Source organism: Pelobates fuscus, chromosome 3, assembly GCF_036172605.1.
Source record: "Pelobates fuscus isolate aPelFus1 chromosome 3, aPelFus1.pri, whole genome shotgun sequence".
Lineage (NCBI taxonomy): Eukaryota > Metazoa > Chordata > Amphibia > Anura > Pelobatidae > Pelobates > Pelobates fuscus.
Window position 1 is genome coordinate 308,725,845 of NC_086319.1, and position 20,353 is coordinate 308,746,197.

The window sequence follows — 20,353 nt, forward strand, 5'->3', positions numbered from 1 at the left end:
CTTGTCGGGAGGGGGATAAGCCGCGTCGCCAGTATTTTTGCGAATACCTTCACATCGAAGTTGATTAGGGAGATGGGTCGGTAGTTTATTGCGTCCGACGGGTCTTTCCCTGGTTTAGGGATGAGCGTTATGTCGGCAGTGAGTGTCTCTGAGTTTGGGTGTCTGCCTTCCATCCATTCCTTGTATACCTTCACTAGCCGGGGCTTCAGTGTTTCCCTCAGTATTTTATAATAGGTGCCTCCGAAGCCGTCCGGCCCCGGTGCCTTGTTGCCTTTGAGGGCTGTAATTGCCCTATCTACCTCTTCTTCCTCAATGGGCACACCCAGTGTCAGCATGACCTCTGGGCTGAGTTTGGGCAGGTTGGTCTTGCTTAGGAAGTCCCTAATCGCCTGGTCGTACAGCTATTTGTCTCTATTGAGCTCTGGGGAGTGATTGTAAATCTTGGAAAAGAATTCTGTAAATATCTGATTGATCTCTAGCGGGTTATGTGTTATTTGTCCTCTAGTGTCTTTTAGCGCGGCTATATTGTGGTGTTTCGGTTTCGGTGCTCTGGCGAGCAGGGTGTCCATTTTGTTAGAGCGTTCATAATAGAGGCGTTTTTTACTGATCAGTTCCCTTCCCAGTTCATCTATTGCTGTGGCCCTTATTTTGTGCCGCAGGTCCCTGAGTACCTGGAGGCCCCTGGTCGATGGTGCCTGTTTATGTTTGGTTTCCACCTGCCTCAGTTCCTTCTGGAGCTCAAACAGGGTTTCCGCTCTCTGTTTTTTGCGTCTAGTTGCGATTTTAATAAGGGTCCCCCGTATGACTGCCTTATGGGCAGCCCATATTGTCGTATGTGATACGTCTGGTGTGTCGTTAGTGGCGAAGCTAATTGTCCTGTATTTGTTTTGTGACCTCTGGGTCCTTAATCAGTGTGTCCCTAAGTCTCCATTTCCAGGGGGTTTAGGTCCTGGAAGTCTCAGTGTGAGTTCCACATCTGCATGGTCGGACCATGTTATGAGGTTGATTCGCGCTGAGTGGATCCATGGGATCCCTCTTTGGTTAATAAGGAACATATCGATACGGGAGTATGTCGAGTGGGCCGCCGAATAAAATGTGTAGTCCCTTTGGCCAGGGTGTTGCAGTCTCCATGGGTCGAGTAGTTTTGTGTGTTGGATAAATTTAGCCAGTAACTTGTCTTGGCTCCCTCCCCCCTGTATTCTGCGCTCCCCTTGTGATGCGCTGCGATCTATTGCCGGGCATGGAGTGGAGTTGTAGTCGCCCCCCGCTATTAGAACACCAAACGGTAGTGTTTGTATTAGCCTGCTTAACCGGTCCCAGAAGTCCGGGTTGGGTTGGTTGGGCGCGTATATGTTTACCAGGTGGTATGTGGTGTTATATAGTGTACCCGTAAGAATAATGTATCTGCCCGCGTCATCTGTCTGCGAATTTTGTGTTACAAATGGGCATCGTTTATGTATTAGTATGTCTACCCCGTTTTTCTTCGATGTTCCCCTTGAGGAGTATGTTCTGGTGTATAGGTGGTCTGTGAGCTGTATTCGGGCCGAGCGCAAGAGATGCGTCTCCTGAATAAAGGCTATGTCCGTTTTTTGCCGTTTTAATTCCCTCATTAATAGCCTCCTTTTGGTTGGGGTATTTAATCCATTCACATTGAGGGAGGTGAGCTTGAGTAAGGCCATAATGTCCGTCTGGGCCCTAGGGAATGCCCCTGTTTGTGGTCAGTGGGTGTTCCGGTCTTGTCCGTCCCGCAGCGCGCTCCCCGAGGGGGTATAGGGTCTGTCGGGGTGGGTAGTACCCCTGTAGGTTCCGGCATATAGACTCCTTAATTCCTCTGTGCGCAAAGGGCGATCGGGTAGATGACGGGAGGGGGCTTGCTGGGCCGCCTCCAATGGTCTCCCGGGTGGGGTGGGAGAGGAGTCATGTCTCCTGCCTGGGGGGAGTGGTATGGGGGTGGGTGTGTACCTGGTCTTATACTTGCCTGGTCTGTCTGGGGGTGGCAGTTCCCTCCGCTAGTGGGTTGTAGTGCGCGGGGTGGGAGTACTGTCGCCTGTTTGCCAAGCCCCCCGTGTCCGATCTCTATCGTTAGGGTGTGTCTGTTTATCACTGGTGTGGAAGCATTGGTGGATCAGCGGTCCACCTGTACGTGCTCTCATTCATCCTGTGTCTGTAACGTATCTTTTGGTATTAGCAATATCAAATACATAACTTCTCCATGAACCATAAAACATAAAAAGGAAAAACATGTGTAAAGACATTCATATATACATTCCGTTGCCCCCCACAGCCGCCTTTGGATCCCATGAGTAGCGTGAAGTGTCCAGTCTTTCCTTAGTCGTCCCTATCAGTCAGGGGGAGGAGGGCGTCAAGGCACATTCCATCCGAGGAGTATCTCCCCCTTGTCCCTGTAAGGTCCAATGATTTTCCCTTCCCCTATCCCCCTTTCAGTCCCCCCTCCCACCCCTGCAGTCGCTCCCGATATCAAGTGTTCAAGTCTATAGTTCCCTGGGAATAGGGGGAAAGGGTATACACTTGCGTGGTCGGTCGTGCAGGCCGTTGGTGGTAGGACTCGTGTCGTAGGCTCGCAGTCGTCTGAGTTGTGTCTGGTAGGTTTTGTCCTCCATTTTCAGGCGTTCTACCCTTGTTGGTGATAACTTTATTGCTCTGTCTAGTCCCTTTCTTTTCGGCGCCATGCCCGTTCTTTACTGGTTGTCTGTGAGACCAACAGGTGTATAGCTTCGCAGCCTCCATCAGGTCTTTGTGTGGTGTTATATGTCTCCGTGGCTTGTAGGTTTTTTCTTTTTTTTTGTGGTTGTCACTGCTTTATCTGTTGGAAGGCTTGGGGTGTGCTTCCCCTCTCCTGCTGCTGATGAGTTCCCCATTGGGGACATCCCCCTGAATAGTTTTGTTATGTTTTTTCACTTTTCCCCCCCTTTTTTGTTTTTTGTTGTCTTGCTTCCCCCCCCTTTTCCCGCTCCCTGTTTAGCGTTTTGTTGCGTCTTTGTTGAAAATTTTTATTTTTTGTCGTGGTCGTCTAAATGTTGTCACTTCATGGTGATCCAACCTGCGTTTCCCCGTGTTATTTTACATGGGGGTCGGGTCTTTGTGGCGCCTTAGGTAGCGTTGCTGATGCGTGCCTTCCCTTCACTCGGTAGTTGCCCCAGTGCCTGGGCCCCCCTTTCAGGTATGCGGAAGTCGGCCGGTACCTCTACACCGATGTCCCGAAGAAATCTTCTGGGGTCTGCCGCCGGTAGGAGAACCGCTGGCCGTGGGCCGTTGAATACCATCATTTTGAACGGGTGACCCCATGCGAATTTCAGGACCTTGGCCTTTACTAGGTCTGCTATTGGCTTCCAGTCTCGTCTTCTCGCCAGAGTGCCAGGTGAGATATCCTGGTAGAGGTGTATAGGGCAGCCGTCGTAGGTGTAGTTGTGGCTCCTGGTGCTCTTGATAATGGCTTCCTTCATGGCAAAATAATGCCATCTCATAATCACGTCCCTTGGGGGGCCCCATGCTCTGAGCGCCCTGTGGACCCTATCTATTGCCCACAGGTGTTCAGGGATGTCAGGGAGGCGGGCACGGAACATCCTCATGAGTACCTTTTGCAGATCTGTGTCTTTAACTTTTTCGGTGAGGCCTTTAATTCGAAGGTTGTTTCTCCTTGATCTATTTGAGGCATCCTCCACCTCTGTCTCCAATTCAGCCACCCTGGCAAGCAGATTGTTGGTTGTTGTAGCAGCTTCATTATGGGCTGCAACCACATGGTCCATCCTCCACTCCAGGGCCTCTGTGCGCTGGCCCACAGCTTGTATTTCTGCTTTAACTGCCCTGGTGGATTTTTCTATTTCAGCTGCTAAAAAATGCCTGACCTCCGCCAGGGATTGAAGGATTTCGATGTTTGTTGCTTGGTTTGGCGCCTGTTGTGTATGGTTGGCTGTGTTTTCTGCCTCCGGTATGTTCAGGGGATCTGTGTTTGCAGGGCCGGCGCCATCTTTAGTAGTGTGCGGCCTGTGCGTGTGTAACAGGTCCGCCACTGACGGGGTGCCATCTCGCGGCTTCTTACTGCTTTTTTTGTTACCGGTCGCGGCCATCATCCACCCCGCTTGTCTGGGGTCGGTTGCAGCCTCGTTCCCAGCGATAATTAGCTGTTTGCGGTGTTGTGGAGATCAGTCGGGGCTCAGAGCTTGGAGCTTAAACGGCCATCTCCGTCAGCGTCAAGCCACGCCCCCGTTTTTTGCATTTTTAACACACAAACAAATATAAATGCTAACTTTGGCCAGTGTTTGTTACTAAGTGGCTACTAAAAAGACTGGACATACCCCATATTGAATACCCTGGGTTGTCTACTTTAAACAAATATGTGAGGTGTGATTCAGAGATTTATGAAAGATAACAGTGTTACAATGTCACTATTGATAAATTAAAACAAATATATATTTTGAAAAAGCAATGTCCTACTTGCACTTATAGCCCTATAACTTGCAAAGAAAAGCTTAGAACATGTTAACATTGGGTATTTCTAAACTCAGGACAAAATGTAGAAACTATTTAGCACGGGTGTTTTTTGGCGGTTGTAGATGCGCAACAGATTTTGGGGGTCAAAGTTAGAAAAGGTGTGTTTTTTACATCATATTTTATAAAAACAATTTATAGCAAATTATATGATATGATGAAAATAATGGTATCTTTAGAAAGACCATTTAATGGCGATAAAAACGGTTTATAATATGTGTGGGTACGGTACATGAGTAAGAGGAAAATTACAGCTAAACACACACACACCGCAGAAATGTAAAAACAGCCCTGGTCCTTAATGGTAAGAAAATTGAAAAACGGTCTGGTCACTAAGCGGTTAAAAATACTTAATAAATTATTATTTGGGGGGATAAAAATAGCCAAACTGCAAACATTCTATAAGTCTGTTAGTTTGGCTACTCTGACCTACTATTTGAAATTGACTTTGACTTCTCACGTTAGTAAATAACCCTGCTTATAAGAGTTATTTAGACTACCGGTAGTCATACAGTTAATGCATCAGAAAAGAATAAAATCATGTACAAACTCACAGCAGTTATCTGTGCCTTAAACTTCCAAAACCAATACAGTGAAAATAATTGCACTACTGTGCTAAATAGTGAAAAAAATGCTTGACTCAAATATTTTTTATGATAGATGAAAGGAAAAAAAAACACCGTACTGTGTCAAGGAAAGACATTAGTACAACTTTGGTTCACCATTTTGCCCGAATCTCCATTTGAAGGGGACATAATAATAATTTAAATATTTCCTGTTTTGGATCCATTAGTCTACAAGGGACCTTCTAAGCACAAAAACAAATTAAGCTGTTTTGGTCTATAGATCATGTCCCTTCTGTGCCCCATCTCAATTCTCTACTGCAGCAGGCAATAACAAAGCAGGTGATAAGAATTTCTAAATTAAACACACTGTGCAATAAAGGTTTAAAAATTAGATATATTTTACAGGAAGTCTGTAGGGATGCTGTGTAAGTCACAAGGGGATGTGTGGTTATGGCTGTATAAGCAAAGTGACTTAAGTCCCAAATGGCAGAGAATTGTGCCGAAAAACTACAGGGTATTGACCTTTACGGCAAAACTGCTTCATTAAGCTAGAGTTGTATTGGTGCTTAGGGTATCCCTTTAAAGCTACATTGTCACTTCTGTATAGTGCACCTCCAGGAAGATGAAGATAGTCATACAGGAGAATAAAATTAGTTTTCGTTCCAAACTGCAAATAGTCAGAATTTGGGCGAAACGGGATGACTGAACTCCGATCTAAAATGTATCTGAATAACAAACCTATGTGCAATTGCCCAGCATGTTTGTTCTGATTTGTGATTCTGAATTCCATACGTGGCGTAAAAAAAAAAAAATGAAAAGATGATTGATTGGTAGGGGACAGTCACTAAATGTTGAATTTAGTCACAAGGGAAAAGTGGCCAAGAATTAAAAAAGGCAGAGAAAAAAAAATTAATTTCTATATATCCAATATATATGAAAATAGATTATTTTTTTTATCTATATGGCGGGAAAATGCACCCATCTGAGGATATATTTTGCAGTACACCAAATGGCCCATTTTAACACTCTTTTGGTTGGTCTGATTCGTTTTCCTAATAATTTTTTCATCACTGAAAGCCAGTTGAGCCAAACAAACATATGACCGAAATTCAGTCATTCTGAATTTTCTTGTCAGGAAAAATGGTTTTGCCAAACTCAGTTTTCTCGCTGTGCACAAGACTAATAAATAGATGATTGCTAGATTGATGGATAGATAATCAGAAATTCTCACGTGAGACTTCTATAACAGTAGTATTTTATACGAGATATGCCAAATATGAAATAAATAAGGGCTCAAATAACTAATTCAGATGGTCATAATCATCTACATATAGGAAAACTTTGTAAAGGCCTTTCTTAAAGGTAAGGCAAAGCTAAAAAACATTACACCAGTTACGGAAATTTCTTAACAATTGGCAAGGTCCTAATAGATTAGGAAAGTGACCTATGCATAAAAAAAAAAGATAAAACACAGTGTCACATCTGTAAATTATAAAAAAGCCGAATAGTTTGTGGGTGTCCTTCCTGGTCCTGCAGTGATGTAAAGAAGTAACCATAGCACAAGAATTACAATGAGGCATCCCAGAAAGAGAAACTTACAGACTGCTCTGCCACATTGAAATCATAGTGGCATACATGATTTACAGACGCCAGTATTCCTAGATGCAGCAACATACTGCTATGCCACATAGTTTCTTCATGACCCCTTGGTAGTAGTGACTGAGGTTTTTAAGCATTGTACTACATAATCCACTTTACTTAGCCACGTTACTAACAACATGAAATGTATGAAATACTAGGAACACATAAAAGCAGACTTGTGAAACTTTTCTGTCACATTTTAATATACAAGAATGAAAAGTACAGCAGTTTTACAATGTAGGAAAAATTTAATACATACTATATAAACAACATATTTACACGTGAGAGAGAGTGAGAGAGAAAAAAAATAAACTAGCACAATGGCCTTTTCACACATAAATAAAAAGTAATTACAGGCTTAGATTTCCACATCCTCTCAATCATTGCTGAATACAGACACCAGGATGAAACCGTATGAAAAATGGTCACCATCAGATTGCTTGCTACAGTCCCTGCTGTATTTGCGCTAGTGTTCGGGGGTCCGTTGATAGAAATATTGCTGGATTTTAAAACTTATCCATGGGAAAGTATAAAGCTGTGTGTAATATACAGACTACTATTCACTAAATTAACATAAAGGTGAGCAACATGCTTTAGCAATAACTCCCAAGCATTGAACGTATTACTCATGTACCATTTTGAACCTCACCAGGTATTTTGGTCCATCACAAGTGAAAAGGAGAATTTATGCAGAAATTGGCCTTTACCACTCCAATTATCATGACTTTTCCCTTAAGCAAAAACAAATCAGCACAGGTGTTCGAACTAGCATTGTAACGGCATTATAAGGCGGTTAGATATTTATTTTTTGACTGCACAGATTCTAGATGGAGAAATATAAATGCCATATTGCTTTTATTCCTAAGCAGAATACTAATGCTGATGTGTCCGTGTGATGATCACTCAAAATATTACTGGATTTATAGAATTGTCATCCCAAATCTACCGATAAAATATATCTTTACCATAATAATATACAACATTTCACAAGGGATTTTATTTTGTTAATTACAATGAATATGCTCAGCTTTAAGTTATTAAAAGAATTTTTGAGTGTTTAATTTAAAGCCAATTCATAGAAAATGTTCTGTACATTAACACTAATCTTATGTTTACAGAGAAACACTTTAAATAGTGTAGGACAATGTAAAATAAACATTGCAAGTTTTTTTTCTGCCGTAAGCTTTAAACTTAACCACACATCATGTGATCTATAAGTGATCTATATGCGATCTATATGCCATTCAATATTAAGCTTCAGCTGAACCTTTTAATCTTGTGTGTCCTGCCCCCCCCCCCACCCAATCCGTGCTAAATGGCATTTAAATGAAAATAGAACATATTTTAGGAAACTGATCAGAAAAATAAAGTCTCTAATTTTAGAAATAGTTTCCATTTGATATGAAACACATACATAAATACTGGTATTTGAGTGTAACAATAAAAAATGGGCTATCGTGTTGCAGGGTGGGTAAGACAACATGGAGTGAAGAGGATTCTTACCAATGTACTGGGTCTCCAGTGATATACAATATTTTTGGTTCGGATTTAAATGTTTGTACCATATTTTACAGTTCCCCAGTTTTTTTTTGTGAGATTACAAATCTTGTTAAATAAACTAACTCTACAGTTAAACAGTGCAAACTTCCTGATAATTTATGTATACTTGTATCCATAGTGGCAATCGTGAAAATATGAATATATATATAAAAAAAAAGACAGAGAGGGAGAGAAATACAATATCTGCTGCAGGTATGCTGGCACTACTTTAAATGACACACATGCCACAACAAAGGAGATACCCTTCCTGTTTTAGGCGACAATTTTGCATGGCTTAATTATACATTAAAGACATTAAACTAAGGCACTCAATGTTTCTGTCTAAAAGAGCAGAACACAAATGATAAACACCAGGCCAAAAAGTTCAAAATCAGTAATACATTAATAGGACACCCCCACCCCCCCCCCCTTTTTTTTTATTTAAAATATTTTTGTGCAAAATTTATTCAATTTAGGAACACTGACAATTGTTTCTACGCCAATAATACTTGCAGGAGCCAAGTAAGTCAAGCAGGATTCTTTCGGAGGCAAATTGCACAGTCCTTTGGCCAATCCCAGTCCTCGGATGTATCCATTGTCTGATTCCAGGACATTATTGGTTAGTTGTGTGGGAGAACTCAGTAAAATGTTTGTTGACACTTTTACCCAGAACAGGTAAATATGCCTGACATCAATCTTCCAATATGAAGGGTGAATATTCCAACCGTCATCAATAAACTGTGCAATTTTAAAGTAGGATGTGTTCATTTGTTTTGTAACATAATGAGTGCAGTTTATCTTATTTTTCATTAAAAACGAATGTAGATCCATGAAACAACCGTCTTTCATTATATCCTGAAATCTAGGCAAAAAAAATAAATCTCTATAACCACTTATAAATAATGTTGTTTAAATTAGTGTGCCACAACCTTTTTACCGTACCAACTGTAGGTAGAACTGGGAAGAACTCTTAGGCTGCCTGGCAGTGACAGGACATGTTGGTGATTGGATGTCTTTCTGTGTACAGGATGTTGTAAAATTCTTCAATAACAAGAATTTAAAAAGTGCAGAGGTTACCAGTGACCCAATACTGTGGAGGGAAGAACTGTATCTTCCAATTATTAATTTTTTTGGTTCAATTAAGCTTTGAGGAGACAAAATAAACAGCGATCCGTTATAATGCAATGTATTATTTGTCAAATCTAGGAAATATGTTTTTTAATGAAAAGGTTGCAGGAGCTTTCAAAACAATGTCAAGCAATCACACTTCCCAATATTTCATGTACATTTTCTTTGAAAGCATCCAGTAGGCCAAGGCTGTGTTAAGTATGAAATAACTTGTGCTTAGCAACAGGAACAACACTGGCCACTATGTGCATTGCAAGGGTGCTACACTTTCACCTGGGAATAGTAAATGGATAGTGAGAATGAGAGTCAGGATAGCTATACATTATTATATTCCATGGGGCTTGAGAAGAAGTACGACTTGTTACAAACAGAGAGTGGCAACTGGCATCTCAGTGTTCAAGACGTGATCTACAAACGTTCTAACATGGTGAGTTACCAGATTTACTTTATAACCATGCTGTGGGCACTACAAATGCATTCATATTTTAATGAACACTGATGTAGTAACTTACAAGTGACCAGGCCTATCTCTTTTGTCAACTGCAAACTTAATGCAGTGTAAGAAATTTCATGTAAAAAAAAAAACAAGGAATAGAAAAATAAAGAACAACGATCATTGTTCTACCAATATTTCTGCAACCATTTTGGTGGAAGGGTGAGGGGTGATGGGTAAATACAAATACGTGTTCAAGCATTTGCCCATATTTAATTCTCATATGTGCAATGAAATTCCAGAGAGATTCATATATGTACACTTTCAAAAGCTATGAAATCTGATTCTGTGCCGTTCCCATGACAACATGATCGAACACACTGGGAACATTCTGAAATATTTGAAGAGCATAAATATGAACTGAGATTTTCCTATTAGGTCCATTTCCTCAACTCTATATTACTGCCTTTGTGTCCCCTTCTGTAAAACCTGCAAAAAAAAAAGCAAGAGGAAAAAAAATAAATCTACAGCATACAGATCTTGGAGAACGCAACGGTTTGCTGGTAGACACTGCATCAGTAGCTTGCAGAATACGCACAAGACTCCAGTCTAACACATTTAATAGGACTCCATCCGTGAGGCCTTCAAATGTCAGAAAGAGCCTGCCACTTTAATCCTTCCAACAAAGATTTGTAACATCCAGCCTCACAATCCCACTTGATGTGTTTGTGGGAAAATAGTATATTGGCTCATTTTGAAATGGTAAGATGGATACGTGTTAAGGGTACTAGAAATGTTCTGGTCAAATTCATATTCTTGGCACAGGTATTGGTAATCTTCCCATAAAGCAGTCATATTACACATGATGGGTTTCCAAAACCTATTACTCGTCTGGGAAACAATTAGGATTAGTTTTTTTTGTAGCAGCAAAGGCCTTGTTGCATCAAGTGGCCAACTGTGAAGTGTCATTAGGACCAAATATCCAGGACTTGAGCCTTCCGGTCTTTTTCTTTGAAAGAAAATCAATTAGGTCCGCCCAAGACATGCACCTATTTTAGGTTTTCCGAGCATTCCAGTTGTAATCAGTACTTTTCTGTTCTAATGATCTGTCCAGTGGGGATTTAGATTCATGAGGGGATTTTTGAGTCGGGGGAGAACGAGGATCTGAAAGTGTGGAAGATTGCTGAGATGTGCTCTTATACTCCCCAGATTTTTCTGGATGGAAGGAGCGGTAATGATCTGGAGGTCCTTGCCCATGATATCCCATCGGGGGCCTATGGTCTGGCCCCATTCTTCTGAAGTCTTGCTGGTGGTAGCCCTGAGGACGAAATTCATCAGATCTTCTTCTCTTGTTGTCATGGTGATGTCTGCAAAAGGAAAAAAGGAAACAAAACATTAACTAGCTGAATAGCAAAACTGAGGCTAAAATATCTGATTTGGAAACATTATGCAACTCACATCACAGCTTGAAAATTTAAAGTCAGATTTGAATTCACTACAAGTTGGAAATTGGTGAATTAGACTGTAAGTGTGAACAGTTATGATTAAAAGTGTTCTTGTGCCTGATACAGGTTACTCACACAGCTAGGGAAACAACCAGGCAAACGCATGGACAAACTCTGCACGCTAGGTTCACTGCATCGTGGCACCACTTTAGTTCATATAAGAGCACTACACGTCTGACGTGCTATGTGACTGGACCGCGGACTTTAAGTCCCTATTTACCAACATGTTATTTGTTTCACTCAGCCCTCCGTGGCTCTCAAACCTCGTATGCCATATTATGAAAAAAACGGTTTAACTGTGTACTTACGTTCACTCTGTACTTTTTTTGATACAACCACAGTAGCCAATACAAAATCTTACTAACAAAGGAGAAAAAGAGAAAGGAAAAAAGGAAGGGAAAAAATGACTGCCTACAAGCAGACATCGCTAATTGGACACCATTTACCCCACTTAGCGCTTACCAGCCTTAAATATTATGCATAATGCTTGATTCTATATGTAATCTTATTTTGATATAAGCTCACTATAGTAAGACACAGTATTGTCTATCTGATACACATATATATATATATATATATATATATATATATATATATTAATGCCTGCCAATCTCATTTCACTAGTGAACTTGGTGTATGCTCACATGACTTCTGTTTATGCCTCGGACATGTTCCCTGCACACAGTATACACTCCTAGAGCTACACTATTTTCCAATCTGGCTTTTATATCTTGTGGGGATTTTTTTGTTTGTTTGTTTCCTTTTTTTTTTTTTTTAAGGAAAGGAAGGGGAAAGAAAAAAGGAAAGAAGATAAAAAAAATAATTTAAAGGAAAGAAAGAGGAAAAGGGAAAAAAAGAAAATAATAAAAAGGGATTAGGCAGTTTTAAGATGGAGTTTTCAATAACAATATATGTACATTGTGCATGCTTTATACCACCTGTTTGACACGTCCTATTCTTTATTCTGTACCATATACCTTATTGCCTCAATAAAACATTGACAAAAAAAAAGTGTTCTTAACAAAACACATCTATGTATTTAAAATCAAGAGTCATAAAATACAACTGATAAATTATCCTTACCACTTTAAGGCAAGAGTTTTTCCATTCCATCGGTGGGGAATTAAAAAACCCAATATTACTAAATCCCACGGCTCATTAAAAGTTTCAAATGGGGTTGTGCACTAAAATTATGAGGAGTTGTGAGTTGGCAACCAGGAAAAACAGCCCAATCTGGATACAGTTTAGCTAGAGTTTCTCCACAATGGCTATTTTAGTCTTAATTTATCCCAAAATGTTTTTAATGCATACTCTTTTAGGACTAAACCCCCTTAGTTTAAATTACGGATTTTTTTTATATAATTATGTAAATTTGTACACAACTTGTGCATTTCAAAGACCACTCTTTCACTCAAACGTGTTACGGAGGGAAGCTGTGCTCACTCTTTGTCCACACAAGTATTTGCAGCTGCATAATGGGAATTTCTTGAAGTTTAAGCCCAGACATCAGCCTTTCACAGTGGGAAGTCAATTACAAGGTTACCAGAAACCAATGAAGCTCTGCAGTACACATATTTATGGGATAAGCTAAATACTACCACAAAAGATTATGTGAGCCTGATTGGACAGGAATCCCTTGTGGTGTGTGCATAACCCACTGCAAAGGCTGAAAAGCATAGGAATTTAAACATATGTAGGAACTTTAAATGTTTAATTATTTTTAGTTCCTTTTTTTTTTATTGGTCAAATAGTTTAATACACAATCTATACAGAGAAAAAAAAATGTTTATTGTAGCCTGGAGTGCAAAAAAACATATTTTGGTAAAATACTTTCTAGTTTACTCAGTATTGTTCTAACTCACAAGAACAATAAGAGGGGATCAAATAATCAACATTATGGCACAGAACATTGTAGACGGTTGGAGCATTAGTTGGAGCATTCTGACTGCAGAATGCTCTATGATTTGAACCACCTGTTCTCATGCAGGTATTTATTTCTAATACAGGGATGGTTATGGAGGGTCCAAGGTGTATAAAAAGAATATAAACATATTAAAACAAAGCAATAACAAACAACTTTAAATAATCCTAAATAGTTACCGATCATAATAATCTCTGTGTCCTCTGTGATCTCGCTCGTTGTTGTACTGGTCATATGGTCTTTTACGGGGACCATTGTTTGGCCTATAGTTTGCAGAGTTCCTGCGAGGATCTCCATGAGGTCGGCGCTCAGAATAATGATGATCCTTGTATCGATGCTGGTCATATTGGTGATGATGGTTTGCTCCCCCCCAAGGCTGGTTGCTGTTGTTATTGCCACCACCTCGATAGTTGAACTTACGATCTCTCCATTCACCTCTCTCTACAGAAATAGATATATTTTAATGTCCCAATATAAAAAAGTGATCAGAAACAAGTTCATGTCAATACATAGATACATTCTTTTTATATACCCCTCTTGTAGAATTTCTCAGGTACTTTGCTCACCTGCGTTAAAGGGTCTTTTGTTTGGATTGCCATAGTTTTCTCTTGGATGCCCATGCATTTGTTGTGCATGAGGTGGCATAGGGTGAGGCTTTTGTTGCCCATGGGGCCCGTGAGACTGGGAAGCAACAGAGTCCCTACTAGAACCCGACGGCTCTGGCCTAAAGGGCTTCTTGATGGCTACATTCTTTTTCTTTTGCTCCTGAAATTATAAGAATCAGTAACAATGATTTGATAGGATTTATTGAAGGAAAATGGGAATTGAAACATTGTTCCTAAAGTCATGATCACATGTTTAGAAGACCACTATAAACTAGGAATCCCTAAATAGTAGTTAAAAAAAAATCCATAATCAAACTTTTCTTTTTTTTTTTTTTTTAAACTATACTTGGAAGGCAATGGCTGACTCAAAAAAAATTTAAACTTATTAAGTTTAGTGACTCTTGGCATCAGCAATATGTAGAAACAAAAAATATACTTTTGCATAACCTCCATTTTATTATACAGATTGTAATTGTAAGGCATGTATACTATTTTCAAGTTAAAAAGTACTAAAACAGTGTCAAACTAGCTAAAAATTTACTAGTTTAAAAGATGTAGCTTCTATATATGCATATATCCTATAAAAGAGATTCACTGTATTAACATGTTAGCATTGAATAATACATTTTACAATTATTTATAAAGCACCAACATATTCCTAGTGCTGTACAATAGGTTAAAAAAAGAAAGAAAATCTTGTGTCTGATGAGAATGATACAAACATGTTTTAAAACACACGAGTAGTTTTCACTGCTTTACATTGTATATGTAAAACAAATGGCATGCTAGGAGAGACACAAAAAACGGTCCATAGACAGGAGTGACTATCCAGGCACGTCATGGTTTACAGTATGCCGTAATCAGAGACCAGAGCGGTCAGTATCAGCCATTTAGTGCAATCTACCAACATGTGATCACTCTCAAAAAGGATCACGTGTAGGAAAATGTTTACAAGCACATACCAAACAAGCAATGCTGCACATGTCTGCTCTCCAGTTTCTTACTCACTCACTCAGTGATCTAAGTGAGCAGAGAGGCTTAGATTACCATGTATAGTCTGTCACTCTCTCTCAAGGGTCTCCCTCTCCATAGAAAAAGAAAGAAAAACTAAACAACCTCTTCATCACTGCGTAACTATGTATACTGTACAACATTTGTTCTAAATGCACATGTGGTACTAGGCCAGTGTAACACATAAGTGGTCATTTAGAGTATTTTTGCTCTTTTCATACTGCAACATTCAATTAACGTTAACACACTGCAAATAATGTGGATGCCAAACAGCCAAATACATAATTACAAGTCCAGAGTTATCGAGAAAATCAACTATTTTCATGTGTAGTGCTTAGGCATGTTGAACAAGTAAAATAATGAAATCAGGTGCAATATTACCTCTTCTTCCTGGGATCGCTTTTTATGTGCCATCTTGTAAAGTTTATGCAGTTTTCGTGCATCAAATTCTGTGAATTTTGACACAAAGATCCAGAGATTTCTAGAAACAGAAAAAAACAAAACAACATGACAATTACATTGTGAACATGGGATCTCTCCTTAACTGTATGCAAAGTGCTAGCCATTTAACAGTGGACTGATCAACCAAGTTTTTTGTGGTAGACAAACCTTAATAATTTTAATAGAATGAGGGGACATTAATTAGCGAGGCCCACATGTGTAGTTTTTTTTTTTAAAGTTCTATTTAAGTGTTACAGGCCATCCTTACACTATAACTTTCACACAAAAATCTAGTGATTATGATGCTTAGTGTGTCCCTTTAAAAAACAAAATTTGCAAATAAATAAAAAAATACTCCCCTGTGAAGTTTCCATTTTAAGCTATCTGCACTAAACTCAAAACCAGGACAATTTGATAATCCTTTGCTGTTTTCAACATGAGTGCTAAGCATATCTAAGAACTCTTGCTCACCAGAGGTTGAGAGAATATGTAGTTCAGCACTCAGAGGTTTCATTCGTCATAAAAAGTGAATGGACCTACTACCGAAGTTTGAAGAAATGCACTTTTATAGCATGCCATCTCATGCAGCATTTGGACAGCTGTGAGAAAGACCTCCTTGCACTATAACTTACACATAGAGCATAAGTTGGAATGGTTTTCCAAGTGAAACTTTAAAAAAAAACAAAAAAAAAACATTATTTGCTGGGAATTAAAATAAACTGCATTTATGGGCAGACATAGTGCTTACCTTCTCCATATTTTCACATGCTCCTGGTCAGAGTAAGATTTAAGGCACTCAGAAATGCGATCTCCAATTTTGAGAAGGCATGTGCGAGTATGCTCCAGCTGTTCTTGAACACTCAGGCCCTTGTCAGGTTTATCTAGCTGTTTCAGGGCTTTTTTTACTGGTCTCATTCTTTCCTTGCACTGAAAAGGAAAATGTAGATGCATTCACAAAACAAGAAGTATCCATTTTGACAATTCCCCCCCCAAAAAGAATCAACACAACATCCTAAAATGACAGCTTAACCTAATAATAATTTCATTTGGAGAGACGTTTAACCTTCCCTTTTTTTTTCTTAATTCTCTAAGCTACTGACGGTTAATTTTATTGTATTCCTTGTCTTATATTCAATGGCCACACAACAGTATGCTTAACAAAAAACAGTAGAATTTGGCAGGTGCAACAAATCACATTCTTGGACTGGTCTGCGACAGAAATTCCACCATACTAACAGAGGAACCTGCTACAAGGAACTATTTACCTCCACCCTGATGTGAGTGGAAGGCTCGTTCACGGGTAGAAATGACAACGAAAGCAGACACCACTGAATGGGCTCCATAGTTATAATCAAAATGTGAAAATCATATGAAAGACAAAGCAATAGAACTTGTCTACAAAGCACCATGATAATTTACCATATGCTGTTTGCTGGTAATGGTCATGCACTAATTTTTCCACACCTCTTCTATGTATGAAGGTCTGTCTAGCACTAAAGGGATGTTGACACATTTCTCTTTATGCAGTTTCTGAGATTTACCAAAAACTGCAAAATTGCTTACAATGCTGAAGGTTTCCTGGTCCAAGTCATCTTCCTCATCCTCCCCAATGGGAACCGGCTCATTCCCAGCTGTAATATGAACTGGTCCTTGATTCTTCCTGCTTTTAGCAGCACCCTTAGTCTCCCCTTTCTTGGGCTTTGAGAAATTAAATAAAAACATAATAATGTTAAGCTTATACATATATAGTCAATGGGAAGACACATTGGGTTTTTGTTAGCTAGACTGAGTTATGCGTAGGTTAAAATAATAAGAAAAGAAAAGAAATCTCAAGGTTCCCAAATTTCTAATTTTGCTCTACAATCAGCAAATTTAGTTGACGGTTGTGAATAAACTCTGAATTTGTCATATGGTGGTGGATACGCTTTTTCTAATTTAGACATACTTTTTCCTTGGCTTTTCTTTTCTCTTTGGCTCCTTCCTTCTTTTGGTTTTTCTTATCTTTATTTTCCTTATTATCTTTTTTCTTCTGCTTCTTTTTGCTAGGGCTCTTCTCTGTACCACCCTCCTAAGATTGATATAACATGTATTAGGACTTTTAGGTAATCACACATGCACATACCCAGAGCTATAGAATATATTTGCAGGAGACAATGGCCTAATAATATTAAATACTATTATTTAACAGTTCACATGATACTCTTCCTAGACCAGGGGTAGGCAACCTTTTAGCAGCACTGTGCCGATATAGGATTGTGATGTCCCGTAGCGTGCCGGTCCTATTTTTTTTTTTAATTCAAGGTGTGTATGCTGCCGTATTCTGCTTGTGTTACTTTTACTGTAATTGCTTTGTTTGTTGTATTTGTGCGTATATGCAGGGCCTTCTTTAATAGTGACTGGACCCTGGGCAAAGCATTTGCTTAGGGCCCCTTGGACCCTGTCCCTCCTTCCCAGGCATGCAATCACGTCCTCCACCTCAACGCAGTGGCGGACCTAAAGTAGAGAGGTGCAAGAATTTTTGGGGGTCTCCCTGTTGCACGGGTGATTAAAAGGTAGATCCCCATCTGTCGTGCAACTCCAGAAATGCATTGATAGCTGGGGCTCTACCATTTACCCATGTTTGCAGGTCTGTATTTAGCACTAAACAGTTTTTGTTTGTTTGAATGTAAACAGGTTTTTGTATGGAATTTGTTTGTACATGGTGTTGGCGTGATTGCAAGCATGTATTTGTGTAGTGTTGGTTTTTGAATGCAGGGGTGTATTTACATATAATTTTGGTGTGTAACACAGACATGTGTTTGTACGTAGTGTTGAGATTTGAATGCAGAGGTGTATTTGTGTGTAGTGTTAGTGTGTGAATGCTGAGATGTATGCACATATACACACACAGAGATATATACACACTGAAATGCGCACACACAGATACACACACAGACATACTGACACACACACAGACATGCTGACATACAAACATACTGACACACACAGATATACTGACACACACACAGACATACTGACACACACAAAGACATACTGACACACAGACACACACAAAGACATACTGACACATGCTGACACACAAATACATACTGACACACATACTGACACACACAGATATGACACACATACATACAGACACACTAACACACACACACACACACACACACACACTGACAGACATATTGACACAGACATACACTTTAAAACCCACCCTCCAGTTTCCTACCTTTCCTGCTGGTGGTTGAAGGTGTTGGGAGTTGGGGTCTAGCGCTCTCGGCCAGCCCCCTCCAATCTGCCTACTCTTCTTAACACAGACATGTGTTTGTACGTAGTGTTGAGATTTGAATGCAGAGGTGTATTTGTGTGTAGTGTTAGTGTGTGAATGCTGAGATGTATGCACATATACACACAGAGATATATACACACACTGAAATGCGTACACACAGATACAAACACAGACATACTGACACACACACAGACATGCTGACATACAAACATACTGACACACACACAGATATACTGACACACACACAGACATACTGACACACACAAAGACATACTGACACACAGACACACACAAAGACATACTGACACATGCTGACACACAGACATGCTGACACACAAAGACATACTGACACACATACATACAGACACACTAACACACACACACACACACACACACACTGACAGACATATTGACACAGACATACACTTTAACCCCTTAAGGACACATGACGTGTGTGGCACGTCATGATTCCCTTTTATTCCAGAAGTTTGGTCCTTAAGGGGTTAAAACCCACCCTCCAGTTTCCTACCTTTCCTGCTGGTGGTTGAAGGTGTTGGGAGTTGGGGGTCTAGCGCTCTCGGCCAGCCCCCCTCCAATCTGCCAACTCTTCTTTCCCGCGCGCTCCTCTCTTTGTGGGAGGAAGTGATGCGCGGCCGTCACTTCCTCCCAGCCTGCTGCCGAAAAGCAAGGGGCCCGCTCGCGCTGTTAAAGCGCCTCAGCGTGCGGCGGGCCCCTGCTGACAGAAGCCCACCAGGTGGTCCTTTGTGATTGGGCCACCCGGTGGGCCTCCTTAGTGTGCAGATTACCGGCCAGAGGGTTAGAAATAGTTGAGGCCAGCAGGGCTCACGGTGCAGCTGCCCAGTTTGCCCCGCGTTAAAGATGGCCCTGCGTATATGAGCTATTATATTGTTTATGTTCATGAGTAGTTTATGGTATTGTGTATGATACATATGAATGTGGGCTGTGTATGGGGGCCGCTTGTGCAATTGTGTGTGTGTGTGTATGGATATGTCACAGTGTGTGTTTGGTAGTGTGTGGGGGAATTTTGGGGTATTGCATGTGAGGTTGTGTGCATGTATGTGGATTGTTAGTGGTGTTTCGTTTGTGCGGATTGTGTGTATGTTTGTGTGTGGGCTGTCCGTATTATTTGTATGATGGGAGGGTTATTCTGCATTTCTGTGTATATCTAGCAGTGTGGGTGGCTTCCCTGGGTTCCAGTGGGGGCCAGGCTGGCCAGGTACAGGTCAAGGACAGGAGCTGCAACAGTAGCTGCAGGCTGCTCTACTACAGTGTGGATTCCTATTTACAAGTGCTCTGAGATCACTACCTCTACGTGCTGCAATGAGGATTGTCCTTCACCACCTTCTCGGATTAGCAGATATCTGAAGTTTTACTGGGACTCCTGATAGGCCAGAGCCTGTTTGTCTCTAGCAGCCTTGAGTGCCGGGCAAAGGCACCTCGAGTGCCGTGCATGGCACTAGTGCCGTAGGTTGCCTACCCCTGTCCTAGACCATTGCCTATAATCTGCTCCCATTCCTAGAGTCACATAGGCTTGGCTCACCTTCACTTCTCCCTCTTCCGATGGGTTGTCAGAGTGTTTGGGAGAAGAGAGATCATTGCCGTGCTCATCTTTCCCCTTGACTGTACTATCTTTTTTTGCACGAGGCTTCCTTCTCTTTAATTTAGTCTACAAGTAGATAAGCAATGTGCAGATTTTAGTTATGGATGATCTATTAATGGATGGAGGCACAGTATAACAATACTTCAA

At 40.4% G+C, this 20,353-nt stretch overlaps 1 protein-coding gene across 5 annotated transcripts in view; it reads right to left on the minus strand.

Moving 5' to 3' along the window:
- Positions 1-6,892: 6,892 nt before the first annotated feature.
- Positions 6,893-20,353, minus strand: part of CHD2 (chromodomain helicase DNA binding protein 2) — a 73,986-nt gene continuing 60,525 nt past the window's right edge. For 4 of the 5 annotated variants that reach the window (XM_063448872.1, XM_063448869.1, XM_063448870.1 and 1 more), the window contains 8 exons: positions 20,147-20,272; positions 17,245-17,367; positions 16,863-16,997; positions 16,048-16,226; positions 15,240-15,339; positions 13,809-14,007; positions 13,422-13,683; positions 6,893-11,183 (listed from right to left, as the gene is read on the minus strand). In XM_063448872.1, the coding sequence (XP_063304942.1) occupies positions 10,871-11,183; positions 13,422-13,683; positions 13,809-14,007; positions 15,240-15,339; positions 16,048-16,226; positions 16,863-16,997; positions 17,245-17,367; positions 20,147-20,272 (1,437 nt within the window). In that variant the 3' untranslated portion in view covers positions 6,893-10,870. The remainder of the gene's footprint in view (positions 11,184-13,421; positions 13,684-13,808; positions 14,008-15,239; positions 15,340-16,047; positions 16,227-16,862; positions 16,998-17,244; positions 17,368-20,146; positions 20,273-20,353) is intronic. The other variant, XM_063448873.1, reaches the window with a different exon arrangement.